This window comes from Trachypithecus francoisi, unplaced genomic scaffold, assembly GCF_009764315.1.
Source record: "Trachypithecus francoisi isolate TF-2019V2 unplaced genomic scaffold, Tfra_2.0 Lachesis_group10, whole genome shotgun sequence".
Lineage (NCBI taxonomy): Eukaryota > Metazoa > Chordata > Mammalia > Primates > Cercopithecidae > Trachypithecus > Trachypithecus francoisi.
Genome location: NW_022681455.1, coordinates 122342621 through 122358424, shown reverse-complemented (window position 1 = coordinate 122358424; position 15804 = coordinate 122342621). Strand labels below are relative to the sequence as shown.

Below are 15804 nucleotides of genomic sequence, written 5' to 3'. Positions count from 1 at the left end.
AGACGAGGTTTCACCATGTTGGCCAGGCTGGACTCGAACTCCTGACCTCAAGTGATCTGCCTGCCTTGGCCTCCCAAAGTGCTGCGATTACAGGTGTGAGCCACCCAGCCTCATCTGCTTATTAATTCATACTTTACTGCTGTCCTTCCTTCCTTCCCTGTCCTGCAGTGTTTCCTGGGACCATCTTCCTAGGAAGCCACTTCCACCCAAATGCTGGTCTTGGAGTTTCCTTTTGGAGGTTCCAAAGCCAGGCGGAGACCCTGCCTCACCTCTTGCTACCCCACCACTTGGTTTTATTGCTCGCACGGTTTTTCTTACCCTCTGACATGATCTTGCACATTTACTTGTACATGATCTCTTCTTGGTAGAATGGAAGCCCCAAAAGAGCAGGGAATTTGTGATCTTGCTCGCTCTCTAGCACTGCAATTGTGTCAAGCACACGGCAGGCGCTCAAGAAAAACAGGTGCAGTGGCTCACGCCTGTAACCTCAGCATTCTGGGAGGTCAAAGTGGGAAGACTGCTTAAGCCCAGGAGTTTGGGGCCAGCCTGGGTAACATAGCAAGATCCTGTCTTTACAAAAAAAATTTTAAATATTAGCCATGAGTGGTGGCATGTGCCTGTGGTCCTAGCTACTTGGGAGGCTGAGGTGGGAGGACTGCTTGAGTCCAGGAGTTCGAGGCTACAGTGAGCTATGACTGCACCACTGTATTCCAACACAGCCTAAGTGACAGAGTGAGACCCTGTATCAAAAAATAAAACCATGCAAATCATGGGCAAAAGCCTGTGTTCTCAAAGGCAAGACCAGGCAGGCTAAACCTTACTGTCAACCCTTGTCCCCAACAACGGGCACATATTCACACCTCCATGTGCACACATGCACACACAGTCACATGTATGTGTACAGTTCACACATGCATTTGTATACCCATGTGCACACATTCACACACACACCAGTGTGTCATACCTCTCCAGTGGTGAGAGATCTTCAGCATAAAACATCTGTCCCTAAAGCCAAGCAGCTCTAACAGCCTCGCAGTTGCGGTGCTGATTCGGTGCTTGCTTCTTCAGCAGCATCCCTGGGTTCTGGGCCCAGGAATCCGTGGGCCCAGGGGAACTGCCAAACACACCATGAGGTCTGCCCAGTAAACAGCTACTCCACGTCTCCGGCCTGGTCAGTTCTTGGTGACTTTGCCCATGATGGGGGTGACAGTCTGCCCCTCCCAAGCCCTCTGGGTGGCAGTGGTTCAGCAACTGACCTGTTGATGAACTCTTCATAGCAGGAGTAGATGGCAGCCAGGCACACGGCCACCAGGTTGGGCAGGACCCGGGGGTGGGGGCAATGCCCTGTGGGGCCGTGCATGCTGGAAAAAAGCAGAGGGCCGGGGTGAGAAGCCTGCAGGAGTGAGGCCCACAGACAGGGGAAAGGGGACAAGGGAGGGCCACTGCTCAGGTACAGGACTGCCCGCTCTGCCAGCACCGCTTGGGGGGCTCTGAGAGCCTTTGCTGTGCAATTGGTGGCACCAGGATTTGGGTCCTGTCTGTGCCATGTGCAGGCAGCAGAAGGCAAAGCTCCCGGCTGTGCACTCCAGATTCAGGGTTCCTGGGTTCAAACCCGAGTGGCCTTGGAAACCTCCTAAAGCCTCCACCCTGTTTCTGCAGCTATAAAATGAGGATAGCAGCCCCTTCCTCGGGGGTACAGTTAGGACCAACTTTTCTAATTCACAGACAGACCTAGCAAATGGTGGCCATATGTCCTGCGACAGTCATGCTTACACCTGGTGGTTCAGGAATAATTATTCCTAACACCTCATTCTACTTTCAAACATGTCCTGATTTGGAAGAACAATGATGAGGTTCATTTTGGCTTAGCATAGAGTCAGCAGCATAGTCAGTAAGTCCTCAATAAGTGCCACTACTTATTACTCGTCATGGCTATTCTTGTGGTCCTAAGGATAATAGCTGTACCATCTCTGGGAAGTTGTCATCAAGGCTGCTGTCACTAAGAATGGCCTAACCTGACAAGATTTTGCAAACCACAGCTGGGTGGTGTCACCAGGGCTCTGGCCTGAGGGCATGTCACAAAGCCACCCTCAAACGGCTTCGTGAGTTCCAGGTGAGCATATTTAGGAAATATGTAGTTTCAGAACTTGTTTAAATGGGTTATTGTGATTTTCTTAAAAGATGAGAAGAGTCTGGGGGCAGTGGTTCACACCTGTAATCCCAGCACTTTGGGAGGCCAAACTAGGTGGATCTCCTGAGGTCAGGAGTTCGAGACCAGCCTGGCCAACACGGTGAAACCCTGTCTCTACTAAAAATACAAAAATTAGCCAGGCGTGCTAACATGTGCCTGCAATCCCAGCTACTTGGGAGGCTGAGGCAGGAGAATTGCTTGAACCTGGGAGCCGAAGGTTGCAGTGAGCCAAGATCGAGCCACTGCACTCCAGCCTGGGTGACAGAGCGAGACTCCATCTCAAAACAAACAAACAAACAAATAAGATGAGAAGAACACGAATGATGACAGCTTGGCCTGACACGAGACTTCTGCCGTGTTCTCTATGCGCTGTGTCTACTAATCACTGGAGCATCACACTAACTGGGCGATGGGTACTATGGTTCTTGGGTTACAGATGAAGAAACTGGAGCACAGAGAGAAAATTTAAAATTAAAAAAAGCAAAAGCAAGCCCCCTCCAAAAAAAAAAAAACCAAAACCAAAACCAAAACACCAACCCCAAGCACCAAAAGTGAGTAAGGAGCAAGAATATTTGGCTTCCTGTGGGTTATGTTTAAGGGGTGATTGTTCAAGCAGCCATCGATGCTCTGGGACCACCAGGGGTGGGAGTGAGTCCCAAACACATGGCGCCCACAGCCCGAGGGGTCGTGGGACCTGAGGAAACAGCAGTGTTGCTGAGGTCCACTGCCATTTTCTGAGTTCCTATCGGGCACCGTGCAGCGGGCTAGGGGCTTCCTCATAGAGGGAGACTTCATTTAATTACACAACAGCCCCCCAGGGATATCTGAGGAAACAGGATCAGAGAAGAAAGTGGCTCCGAGGCTAAAGAGGGGCGTCACGCTGGAGACCCACCTCTGAATGAACTTCTTCACCACTTCCATCCCCGCGTTGAGCTCGTTCAAGGCAAGGATGTACTCCTGAGTAAACAGCCTCAGTCGCGGGCACTTCCCAAAGTCCTGCAGAGAGAGCAGAGGAAAGGAGTCAGGGGATGGTGCCAGGCAGGGCAGGAGCCCAGGGCAGCCACGACACCGGAAGGAAGGGCAGGACCCAGCTCTGCCTGGAGCTGTCGATGGGGAAGGCAATGGGGAAACGCCAACGCTCTCGAAAGGACAGGCGGCGTCTACTTCACACGACGGCACCGTGACACCTGCACGTCCGCTCTGAAGGACCATCTGATGAGCAGGCGCTTTCGGCTGTAGAGAAAGCCACCCTCAAAACGCACGTGCGGGACAAATGAGATGACACAGAGAAAAGAGAACCAGAAAGGCTGGGGGGACAAGACAGGGTGCTTCTGACAGGCATGTGGAGTGTGGAAGGTGGTGTGTGAGACGGTGTGGAAGGAGGTGTGTGAGGTGGGTGTGGAAGGAGGAGAGCGTGAGGTGAGTGTGGAAGCAGGAGAGAGGTGGGTGTGGAAGGAGGAGAGTGTGAGGTGGGTGTGGAAGGAGGAGAGTGTAAGGTGGGTGTGGAAGGAGGAGAGTGTGAGGTGGGTGTGGAAGGAAATGAGTGTGAGGTGGGTGTGGAAGGAGGAGAGTGTGAGGTGGGTGTGGAAGGAGGAGAGTGTGAGGTGGGTGTGGAAGGAGGAGAGTGTGAGGTGGGTGTGGAAGGAGGAGAGAGGTGGGTGTGGAAGGAGGAGAGAGGTGGGTGTGGAAGGAGGAGAGTGTGAGGTGGGTGTGGAAGCTGAGTGTGAGATGGGCGTGGAAGGAGGAGAGTGTGAGGTGGGCGTGGAAGGAGGAGAGAGGTGGGTGTGGAAGGTGAGTGTGAGGTGGGTGTGGAAGGAGGTGTGAGAGGTGGGTGTGGAAGGAGGTGAGTGTGAGGTGGATGTGGAAGGAGAGTGGGAGGTGGGTGTGGAAGGAGGAGAGAGGTGGGTGTGGAAGGAGGAGAGTGTGAGGTGGGTGTGGAAGCTGAGTGTGAGATGGGCGTGGAAGGAGGAGAGTGTGAGGTGGGCGTGGAAGGAGGAGAGAGGTGGGTGTGGAAGGTGAGTGTGAGGTGGGTGTGGAAGGAGGTGTGAGAGGTGGGTGTGGAAGGAGGTGTGAGAGGTGGGTGTGGAAGGAGGTGAGTGTGAGGTGGATGTGGAAGGAGAGTGGGAGGTGGGTGTGGAAGGTGAGAGGTGGGTGTGGAAGGAGGTGAGAGAGGTGGGTGTAGAAGGAGAGTGTGAGAAGTGGGTGTGGAGGTGAGTGTGAGGTGGATGTGGAAGGGAGTGAGTGTGAGAGGTAGGTGTGGAAGTGTGAGGTGGGTGTGGAAGGTGTGAATGTGAAGTGGGTGCGGAAGGTAAGAGGTAGGTGTGGAAGGAGGAGAGTGTGAGGTGGGTGTGGAAGGCAGTGAGTGTGAGAGGTGGGTGTGAATGGATGTGTGTTTGTGAGAGGCTGGTGTGGACAGAGGCATGCATGTGCAATGAGGAGCCTGGGCACGTGTGCATGCACCAGGCATTAGTGCCAGGAGAGGCACTGGCATGTGTCATTATCATGAGGGGACAGGACGACGGCCCTGATGGGAGGCCCCACCTGTGCCACATGAGGGAAAGCAGTGCCTGCACGTCTCCATCCACCAGCCTCCCGGAACTAAAGGGTCCACTGTGGGGCTCTGTCCAGGGGCCAGGTCAAGGACACAGGGACTCTGCCGTGCCGGCCGAGGGCCATAACTGGTGGCTGCTGTGCTCGGCCTCTTCCAGGTGTCAGGAAGACAGGGGCCACGCCACAGAGAGCTCTGCCAGGAGGCAGGAAGGCGGCACCCAGCCCAGTGGCGGGCTTGGGGCTTGCCAGGAGCAGAGGAAGGAGGCATGGGCTGGACAGGGGCCTGTGAATCTGGCTGCCACATTCATTCCCAGAGTCGTGGCTAGGGCTGGGGAGGTGCTGGGACTGCCAGCCCCTCGGGCTGTGCCTGGCCAGTCAGGAGCGGCACGGCCCTCTCCAGACCCTCCATAAAAGTGATGTGGCTGACCAGCAAGACACGGAGGGGAGCCTGGAGTCTCCAGATCTGTCCCTCTGTACCCATCTCAGTGGAAGCTGTTTTTTAAAGCGAGCAGCCTGAATCAGGACTCGAAGCTGTAGAAAAGAAATAGAGACCCCTTCAGGTCTAACTGACCCCGAAGCTGGCATGAAAGCTCTGAGTGGAACCCGTTCCCACCATGCCCTCCCGCGAGCTCCCAGGAGAGTTTCTAGAGCCACTGGGGGCTTCTTCACGTGGAGTCAAAGGGGCTGAACTGGGTCCTTAAGAGACAGTGGAGAGGGAGCTTTCACTCATCTGCCTGCTAGGACTGTCCCGCTACATAAAGAGGGAAGCAGAGTCCTCGGAGCAAGTTCACCTGCCTCACAAGTATTTAATCTGGCTTCGGGCTGCCACGTCCGTCTCTGGGCCTCACTGTCCCCACAATGGAATGAGGGTCCACAGAAGCGATCTCTAGCCCCCTTCCACCATTAGGGTTTTATGATTCTATGAACTGCTTCAACAGAGACTTAGGTAACTGTCATCTTAGCTAGTGGATTTTTGAATCATCAAGGTCATTTCCATGGAAATAAACATTTACAGAGGGATCCAGCAACCTCTGAAAAATATAATCCCCTTGGAAAACTGGAGGTCAGATTACCTGGTGGTCCGCTGGGGACCACAGCCATGTCATCTTGCCTCCTTTGCCACAAGAACACTCCGAGTGGCATGGGGGCACAGAGATACATGGCCATTCTTCACAATGCAGTTTGGCGCGTTATTTGGATTGAATCTCCAGAGGAACATACTAATGACCCACTTCCTTTTGTTGCCACTTTTTATCTCGGTCTAGCAAGGAACGTTCTTTGAGACTCTCAAAGCTCCAGTTTGCTCGTCCATGAAATGGGGCACATAACATATTTGCAAGAGATACACTCGGAATGGGGGAGCCCCCCAAATCCCACAACAGCACTGTGGCTATGTTCCCCCATTTCCTAAATGTCTGAGAGCCTCCTTAAGGAAAAACACTGTATTTGGGGTGAAGAGAAGTCACTGTTCATGCCACCTTATGCTCCTTAGCCAGAGACTTGACCCCCACACCAGCTGAGAGCGCCAGCTCCAAAACGGTGCTGCTGACCCACGGCCACTCATTAAGCATCAGGGAGCATTCAATGAGTGAATGTCAAAGCTCCCTCTCGCCCACCGCCTGTGTTGTTAGGATTCCATGAGGTCAGGTCTTCCTGTGCCTGGCATGACCATAATCCTGTTTAATACAGTCTGTTCTTCTACACGAGGGGCGGATCCTCCTCGGTCCTCCCTGCAGTTCTCCAGTGACGCCACCGCTCATGGTGTGTAATTAGTAGGCGCCAAGAACAAGGTGGGATCTGGGTGAGTTAAAGCATCCCCAGACACCTGGGATCACTTAGGGGGTACTCGTTACAAATGAGGCGAGGACTCATGGCTGAGGGTCCCTACGCCCTGCCAGACCGCCACAGATACTATAAATTCTAGGTCTGCCGAGAGTTGCTCTGATTTTTATAGAGAAAATCATTACATGGTCAACACTCCAGGCCCATAAAACTAACCAAATACAAGAGAGGCGTTGTATGGTGAAGCCCTGAGAGGCTGTCTGAATTTTGAATTTTTTCCCTTTGAAGTCAGATGTCCCCAAAGAATCTTTATGAAACGGTTTATTGACTAACATGGAATATGCAAAAATGCTTATGTGCCGGAAGAAGCATTCCCCTGCCAAGTATGTCCTGGGGGTATGGCTCTGCCACTGACAAGTTAAGGTCCTTTGCAAGAAAACCTGAAGAACCTTTGCTCTGAACTCCAACATGGCACGGCCCTCCCCATACACTACACCCGCAGTGATTTTAAAGTTAACGAGTAGGGCCCCTTTCCTCCCAGGTAGCCAAAGCCAGAAGGATCTCCTCCTTGAAACTATGAGCACCCAAACTAAGGCAGAAACCGCTCCCCATCCTCCAGTGGGAAGTCTCCTTGTCCTGGAGAAAGAACTGCACAGGGTGTCCCTCTCCCCTGTGTTCTGAAAACAAGAAATGAATTTACCCCAAATCTAGGAGGGGCTCAGAAATCAGCAACAATTCAATTATGGTTTGCAATCGCTTAGGGTAGAGAATGGTACGTAGTGTTCATTATGGTACTAACACGATTCAGTTGGTAGTGGTGGCCTGGAAAGCAGGAGGGGAAACAGTCTGATGCTATCTCTGGCTCTACAGGAAGAGTGCTGTAATTGATTAATGATGTCTGCCATGAGTATGGAAGGGGTAGAGGAGCACAAGTATCATGCACTTCCATTCCTGACTGGGGAAGGGGCTGTAGGTGATACAGTATTCTTCAGGGCCATGATGTGGAGACAGGCAAGCTACATCACAAGTGAAATGATTTGTGGTTACCCTTTCTCAGTTGTTTTCACACGCTCCAGGAGGCTCTAAAGTCTAAGGTGGTGGCTGGCTCAGTACAACATGTGACTAGGAACCCTGGACTCAGGCTGTCTGCTCCTTAGCTCCCCCCAGGAGCACCCACAGCTGCTCATCAGACCCTGCCTATCCTGTCCTGCCTTTCTGGGTCCCAGATTCCTCCTGTGCACAGATGTCATGGGAAGGGCACGAGGGTTAATGACACAATATACTCAAAGAGCGTCACACTCTTGACTCCAAGAAAGTGTTCAATAAACATCTGCAAAAAGATGTTATTCTTATTCCTACCTGTGGCCCCTGTGGCCACTTAGTGGACCTAGTTAAGCCTCAGTTTCCTCGTGTCGTACAGGGCAAATAATGGCATTTGCTGCTGTCCCTGGAATGATGAGGGAACACCAAGGGGCCACACAGATTACAAGCACCCCACCCACTGTAAGTGTGCAAGTAAACCCTGCCTTTGTATTAAAAAAAAAAATTAAAGGCCATGCTTTATTCAGATTTCCTCAGTTTTGCCTTCATATCCCTTTTCCATTCTGGGATTCCATGGAGGGCCCCAAATGACATTTAGTCATCATGCCCCCTTAGACTCCTCTGAGCTGTGACAGTTTCTTAGAATCTCGTTTTGGATGACCTTGACCGTGGGGAGGATTGGCCAGGTACTTTGTAGATTGTCCCCTTCTTGGGATTTGTCTGATGTTTTTCTCATGATTGCAATGGGGTGATGGGTTACTGGCAGGAAGATCATAGACGTCAAATGTAGTTTTTATACATCATATCAAGGGGAAATTCTGTCAAACTGGCTTATTGTTGTTGATGTTGACCTTGATCATCTGACTGAGTCTGGGTGTGTCTGTTTTCTCCACTGCAAGGCGACTCTTGCCCCCTTCCACATAGTGCTCTCTGGAAGGACCTCGCTGTGCATAGCCCACACTAAAGGAGGGAGAAGTTATGCTCTGGGTCCTTGAGGGCGGGGCATCTACAGATATTATTTGGGCCTATTCTCCCTGGGAGGCTTTCCTCTTCTCCTCCAGCCATGGTATTTTTGTAATTCTTTTTTTTTTTTTTTTTTAGACGGAGTCTCGCTCTGTCGCCCAGGCTGGAGTGCAGTGGCCGGATCTCAGCTCACTGCAAGCTCCGCCTCCCGGGTTCACGCCATTCTCCTGCCTCAGCCTCCGGAGTAGCTGGGACTACAGGCGCCCGCCACCTCGCCCGGCTAGATTTTTGTATTTTTTAGTAGAGACGGGGTTTCACCGTGTTAGCCAGGATGGTCTCGATCTCCTGACCTCGTGATCCGCCCGTCTCGGCTTCCCAAAGTGCTGGGATTACAGGCTTGAGCCACTGCGCCCGGCCTTTTGTAATTCTTATGTACTGCAAAAAGATTCTTCCTGTTGTCATAATGGAGGACAAACTGTACAAAACCCCCAAAACTCCTTAACCAGAAATCAACCCCATTTCCTGGCTGTCAGGCTGGGCCAATACTATCCCCCAAATCTGTGCCAACACAAAAGGCCAGGTAGGTGCACGAGGCCTCATGCACTGGGCGCTGGGGTCTGGGTGTTGGGGCAGGGGGAACTCACCATGTTATGCTTGAGGATTCGCTGCACCACGGGGGTGAACACCTCGATGACTACCATGGACCGGGGCCGCTCTCTGCAGTGCTGGGGAGAGAGTGGGGTACAGTTATCGTGGGCCTAAGAATGTTCCGACCACAGCCTGGGGCTGCTAGCAGGGCTGGAGACACTCAGCCCAGCTGTGGGTGCCTGGGTTCCCTTGATGAACACTGTTGCATCGTTTTCTAAAAATGAGTTTATTTTGGAGGGGGGGCCAGTTCTAGGTTCAGAGCGGAATGGAGAGGAAGGTAGAGAACTTTCCCAGATACCCCCCCCTCTGGCACGCACGGCCTCCCCAACTATCACTGCACATGTTCCTATTAAGGATGGGGTGGGGGCGTTCCAGGCCCAGAAACGTACCCTGGGCACTCAGGCCAGCGGGCAAGTGGGGCACTGGAAGAAGAATCCTGGTGGAGAGACAGGGCCCAAGAGAACACCACAATGCTGTTTTCCTTTCCTGTCCCCGATGCACACACAGAGGACTCCCTGGGCAGGGGGTAAAGTGCACCACGGTCCCCTTTCCTCCCAGGTGCCTGCGTTTCCACCTCACAGGCTGGTCTCATTGGTGGACACAGCGCACGCCTCCCCAAAGGACCGTGCAGTGTAACAAATGTAGCATGTACACCCTGTGGGGTATCTGTTACAATGGATAACCCCACACTGACACATCATTGTTACCCAGAGTCCACAGGTGACTTTAGGTTTCCCTCTTGGTGCTGTGCGTTCTGGGTGTTTAGATAAATGTCTGATGTCCTGGAGCCACCATTGTAATATCAGAGGAAGTCGTTTCACTCCCTAAAAATCCTCTGAGCTCGGCCAATTCATCCTTCCCTCTCCCCAACCCCTGGCAACCACCGATCTTTTTATTGTCTGTATAATTTCGCTTTTCCCAGAACGTCCTGTAGTTGGAATCACGCAGTGTGCAGCGTCTTCAGATGGGCTCCTCTCACTTACTCACACGCATTTAAAGTTCCCTCTTTCTCTTCGTGGTCTACTAGCTCGTTTCTTTTCAGTGCTGAATAACACTCCATTGTCTGGGCATTCCACAGGTTATTTATCCATTCACCCACTGGAAGGCATTTTGGGTGCTTCCAGGTTCTCCCAGTCATGAATACAGCTGCTGTAACATCTACATGCAGATGTTTGTGTGGACAGGTGTGTTGAAGTCATTTGAGGAAATACCTAGGAGTGCCATCGTCTTAAAAGTTTTTTCTTTTTTTCTTTTTTTGGAGTTAAAAAAGTAGATGAGATGAGAGCTTTTGTTTGCTTTTTGTTGATTTTGACCTTAAAGCTTGAAACTGTTTCAGATGGTACACACAGGCGTCCTGACATGGTCCTTATTTAATATATAATGAGACTTTTGTAAAGCTAAGACTCTGCATGTGTGGTCTGAAAGACCTTGGAAATTGGGTATGATAATACGAGGGCTTTGGCATTTGAACACCAGGGTGTTGAAAATTCTGTGACTCTTCAGTTGGTGGCTTTAGCACTCGGGTGGCAGTCTGCAGGCCCAATTCACCACCAGTGTGGCGTTTTGTTCTTCAGATTGGAAAGGAAGCCCTTCACAGGCTGTGCAGACAAGGCCCAGCCCCTCCCTCGTGTCCTGCACACATTTATCACCTGCCCGGCCCCTGGATGAGGATGCTGGACCTGGGATAAGAGAAATCAGGGCTCCCCTGAGAAAACAAGATGAATAAACTTTCCTCAGATCTTGGAATTTGGCAGGAGGTTGGCAGAGCAGACGTAGCGCGGGAGGCTTTGGTCCCCTCAAGCTCTCCTCTCTGGGCTCCAACTCCCAGAGGGAAAACAGCCAAAGAAGCATCCCACGTGGCTGGGACCCCCCTCCCTCCAAAAGGCAGACGGCCCTCTTTGAAACACCCACACGGGATTATAGCAAAGAATGCCAAAAAGGATAACTTTTTCTACCTCACCCTTTTCCAAACTGTGCTACCGGGAACGCTGAGGTAAGAAACACAGTGAGACAAGTGAAGCCTCAGGTGGGAAACACAGTCAGGCTAGTGTATCTTGTTCTACAACAAATATCCAGTGTTCTAGAACCAGAGTTTGAGAATCATGAGATCTGGGAGAAATCCTAAGCTTGAGAGGCAAGCATGGGGCAGGTTTGGGTTAAACTGGACAGGAGATGGAGGAGGTGACCTGCTGTGACAGGCAGAGGAGCAGCCAGCCGTTCTCTCAGGATACTGGGTTATTTAACTCCACGCTGCTGGGGGCATGATTCCCATGAGGCCCAGGGGCAGAGAAGGCCCTCGTGTGCCCGGAGAAGCCCGGGGCCTGTGTGTATCCACACCTGTACACGCACACACACACACACGCTCGCGGGCGCTCGCTTCCTGGGCCCGGGGGCACACATTACACATGCCCACATTAAGGATGGGGGCAGAGGTCGTTCCAGGCCCTGACAAGTACCCTGGGCACTCAGACCAGCAGGTGTGTGGGTCGCTAGAAAAGGAATCCTGATAGGGAGGCAGACTCCAGGAGGACAACAGAATCTTGTCTCCCTTTCAAAGCTCCTATCCCCTGACACGTACACCCTGGGGTGGGGGGCCGGGGGAGGGCAAGGGAAATCAAGTGCACCACAGTCCCATTTCCTCCCAGGGGTCTGCTGTTCCACCCCACAGGCGGGTCCCACTGCTGTACACAGCCCACACCTCTCCAAAGGACAGCAGGTGACCTTGGCAGGAGGCAGGTTATGGGAACGTGGAGGGATGAGGACTAGCTGGGCGGGACAGCAGGGGTATGACAGGGGAGCGCTGAGAACATGACTTTCCAACGACATACAATTATTACACTAAAAAAAAACCCACACACAGCGAAGAACAAAACAGGTTTGTGTGCTGGTTCGGCCTGAGCTGAGAAGATGTGCTCTGGGAATGAGAAATGCCTGGTCCCCAATGTGCCCTGGGCATGTCCTATGTGAAGCCCACTGCAAGGCTGGTGCCGGGTGCCTGGCAGCGGATGCCCTGCTCCACAGCTCCTCTAAGCTAACCTGGAGCACCAGGCTGCCTCCCGTGTTCAGGGAAAGCCCCACAGCCGCACCCCACCGTGGGCCAGCCACTGCGCAGAGGAACCTTGGCTAATAATAACCCAGCTCTGACGTCAGGAGCCCAGGAAATCTGCAGCAACCTGTCTCCCAAGACAGCCGGGAAGTGATTCCAAGAAAAAGCAAGATGTTCCCCCTCTGACTCTTTGTCACCTGTCTGGCAGAGAGGTGGGTGTAACCCCAAGGATGGGTGCCTGGCATGCCCTCTGCCTGTGTCTGGGACCATGGCCCAAGACTGTGGGGCCCAGGTTTTCGGCCTTTCTGTGCAAACCCGATCCCCAGTGTGCACACACCGAGGGAGGCAGCCCCCTGCAGCCAGACCCCAGCTCAGCAACCCCGTACCTTGCAAAAGAATTCACAGAGATCGGGTGGTGGGTGGTTGTTTTCCAGCAAAGGAGCGATTGCCTGAAACACAACAAACAAGGATGAGGAAATAGCGGGTAGACAGCCACGAAAAGACTTCGAACAATCGCCAGGCCATATTGTGAAGAGAAAAAAAAAATGCAGGGCGACACACCGTGCATCACATCATTCATATTAAAAGCAAAAATAAAAATAAAAATAAAAAACCCAAAACCCAAAAAATCCACAACCATATCTGTCTGTGTGGGTTTGTCACCACCTGCAAACAAGATGTTTCTGAAGAGGGCACTGGGATGGGATGATATCCTCTTTTCCTGATGAAAACATACTCATACTCATGAAATACTTGCAAAATTGGCCAGGCACAGTGGCTCACGCCTGTAATCCCAGCACTTTGGGAGGCCAAGGCAGGTAGATCACTTGAGGTCAGGAATTCAAGACCAGCCTGACCAACATGGTGAAACTCCGTCTCTACCAAAAATACAAAAATTAGCCGGGCATGGTGGTGCGCCCCAGTAATCCCAGCGACTCAAGAGGTTGAGGCAGGAGAATCACTTGAACTCAGGAGGTGGAGTTGCAGTGAGCCGAGATTGCATCACTGCACTCTAGCCTGGGCGACAGAGAAACTCTGTCTCAAAAAAAAAAAAAAAAAAAAAGAAAGAAAAGAAAAAAGAAATACTTGCAAAATGATATTTTAAATAAAATTAAAAGTTCTATCACAGCTAGTATGGCTGGGGTCGGGGTCTGAACTTGAACCTAGATTCACCTTTAAGCCCACGTTCTTCACCACCATGGTGAGCGCCTTCCATAGTGAGCCGGACCACAGCTGGGGTTTGGACTCCTGGTCCAAGACCAACAACAGTTACTATTGCCTGGGCAATGGAATGAATAAAACCAACTCAGGCTATGGTAGAAAAAGTAGCGCATAAAAAAACTACCAAGCACGTGGGAGAAGACTAATTGCCAACAGGGCAAATAAGAGGATGTAACTGTCGGAATGAAAGGAGGCTCCAGAAGTCGTCATAATAATGACAACAGCAATAGTAATAAAAGAATGCTAGAAGGGGAGGCTGTAAAACGCAGGGGTGAGGGTCAGACCCTCAGATCAAATTCTTTCCTGTTCTCAGGCATTCCTGCTGAGCCGGGAAGCTCAACCCGACCCAACTAAGGGTTCAGTTCAGCCATATTAGCTGGATAAATGCAGCCTGGCTTTCTCGGATCAAAATTTCTTTCCCAGGCTTGTCCTGAATGCAAGCCCTTGTCCTCCATCCAGAGCTTCCAGGCACCCAGTGGGACCACAGGTGTTGCTGGCAGGGAGAGGAAGGCAGTACTTCCTTCCGGCTCTCACACTTGCTCCCGGTTCTGCAGCAGCCCATCTTACCACTTTGCCTTTGCACATGGAACTTCCCCTGCCTGGAACGCCTTCCCCAGCTTGCTCCGTTTACCTGACATTTTCCTATCTCTCCTTTTAAGATTCAGCTTGGTCACCTCCTCCTGAAAGTCCTCCATCATCATCCTCCCAGTACCCTCCCTGACACAGGTTAAATACCTATCCTCTGCACCCCCACTAACACCCAGAACAAACCTCAGCCCTTGGCTATGTTATTTTTGTATTATCTGTTGACCTGCCAGGTTCTCTCAGCATACATTCAATCCTCAATGGCAGGCCTTATGTCTCGTCCAGCTCTCTATCTGTGGGACAGAGTTAGTGTCTGGCACATAGTTAAACTCACATGCTCAGCAAAGTTCATTAAATGAATGGATGAATTAATACTATGGCAGAAAAAGGTGGTGGGGAGTGACTGGGGGTGCCCAGGTTGACTTGTTCTCCTGTTCTGGCAAGAGAAGGCAATGGATAGTCAGGGTGAGAGCATGGAGAAAACCTCTATACTGTTAGCAAACACCCACTGAGGGCCAACTATGTGCCAGACACTGGAGGTGACAGCAAAGGTAGAAGCTGCTACCTTGACTCTCTACAATCAAAGGCCTGGAGTCCACCTCATTTTGTGCATACCATAACCAGCTTGGCTTGCCAGGGCCGACTGAGTGGGTCCCTGAAGGCTAAAGGAGTCTGAGGGGCCTAGTGACTGATGCTGCTCTTGTTCTGCACCTTGCAGCCAGGAGACATCCCAGGCAGCTTAGTTCCAAGGTCCCCTCCTGGGCACAAAAGGCTCTGCCTCTTGCTTCTATTTCATCTCCCATCCGCCTGCTTCTCATTTCCTTATGCTTTACGCTCCAGAAATGCTGAAGCTTCCAGAACGCACCACGTTGCTTTAAATCTTTGTGCCCTTGCACATTGTTTCTTCTCTCTGGGATGCTTTTATCCCGTTTTGCCACCTGGAAAACTCCTACTGATCCTTCAAAACCCAGCTCAGATATCACTACCTCCAGGAAGCTCTCTGGCTTCTTTCCCAGGGGAGTTTATCACTCTACTTACTCTCTGCACTCAATGTCTCTATGGTTTGCGGTGATCACTTTTGTCTTCTTACAATAGATAACGAACTCCTTGGGGATTAGGTTATCTGAATTCAAATACACAGCACGGTGCTGACCATCTAGGAGGTGCGATTTCATTGCTTTCTTCTCTCAAGTGAGAGTTAGGTTTCGTAGCTAAAAGTCATCCAGGAAGATATTTTACCCCAAAAATGCTTACGTCATAGTAGAGTCCCAGAAAATAGCATCTCACTTTATGTATCACAGGGAATTAAATCCAAGTTCTATTTGTGGATTAATTGGCAGACATGTCCTGGGACAAGAAAGAGGACGTTTACCTTTTAGCTAATGGGGTGATGCCTCTGAATAAATTATACGGTCTCTGCCATCTCCTGCCTTCAACTCCCTAGGCAGACTCAGGAAGGAGGAGGCGATTATGATACATTTGCTACAAACCTCAAAGACAGATAATTACACTCCCTCTCCCATCAACTGGGGCTCTGAAATGTGCAAAGGCAGAGGGAGATGCGACCAGCTTGCTAGAAAAGACAAAACGGAGCAAGGCCAGATGCTCTGGTGGATTACGCAGGCGCCAGAATTACCCCAAACCAGGAAAAGGGTTGTAGGCTCCAGGAGGCGGAGGTGGGTGGAGGGTGCGTGTTCGAGAGGAACTTACCACAATGATGTTTTCATGCTCCTGGGTGGTCAAGTTTGTGTTCTAAAGGATTGAAGGGAGACAGCAG

At 51.5% G+C, this 15804-nt stretch overlaps 1 protein-coding gene across 4 annotated transcripts in view; it reads right to left on the bottom strand.

The window, feature by feature from the left end:
* CMIP (c-Maf inducing protein) overlaps positions 1-15804 on the bottom strand; it is a 272103-nt gene that overhangs the window by 38455 nt on the left and 217844 nt on the right. For all 4 annotated transcript variants that reach the window (XM_033219126.1, XM_033219127.1, XM_033219128.1 and 1 more), the window contains 5 exons: positions 15738-15779; positions 12608-12670; positions 9172-9252; positions 3084-3187; positions 1257-1361 (listed from right to left, as the gene is read on the bottom strand). In XM_033219126.1, coding sequence (XP_033075017.1) covers positions 1257-1361; positions 3084-3187; positions 9172-9252; positions 12608-12670; positions 15738-15779 — 395 coding nt within the window. The remainder of the gene's footprint in view (positions 1-1256; positions 1362-3083; positions 3188-9171; positions 9253-12607; positions 12671-15737; positions 15780-15804) is intronic.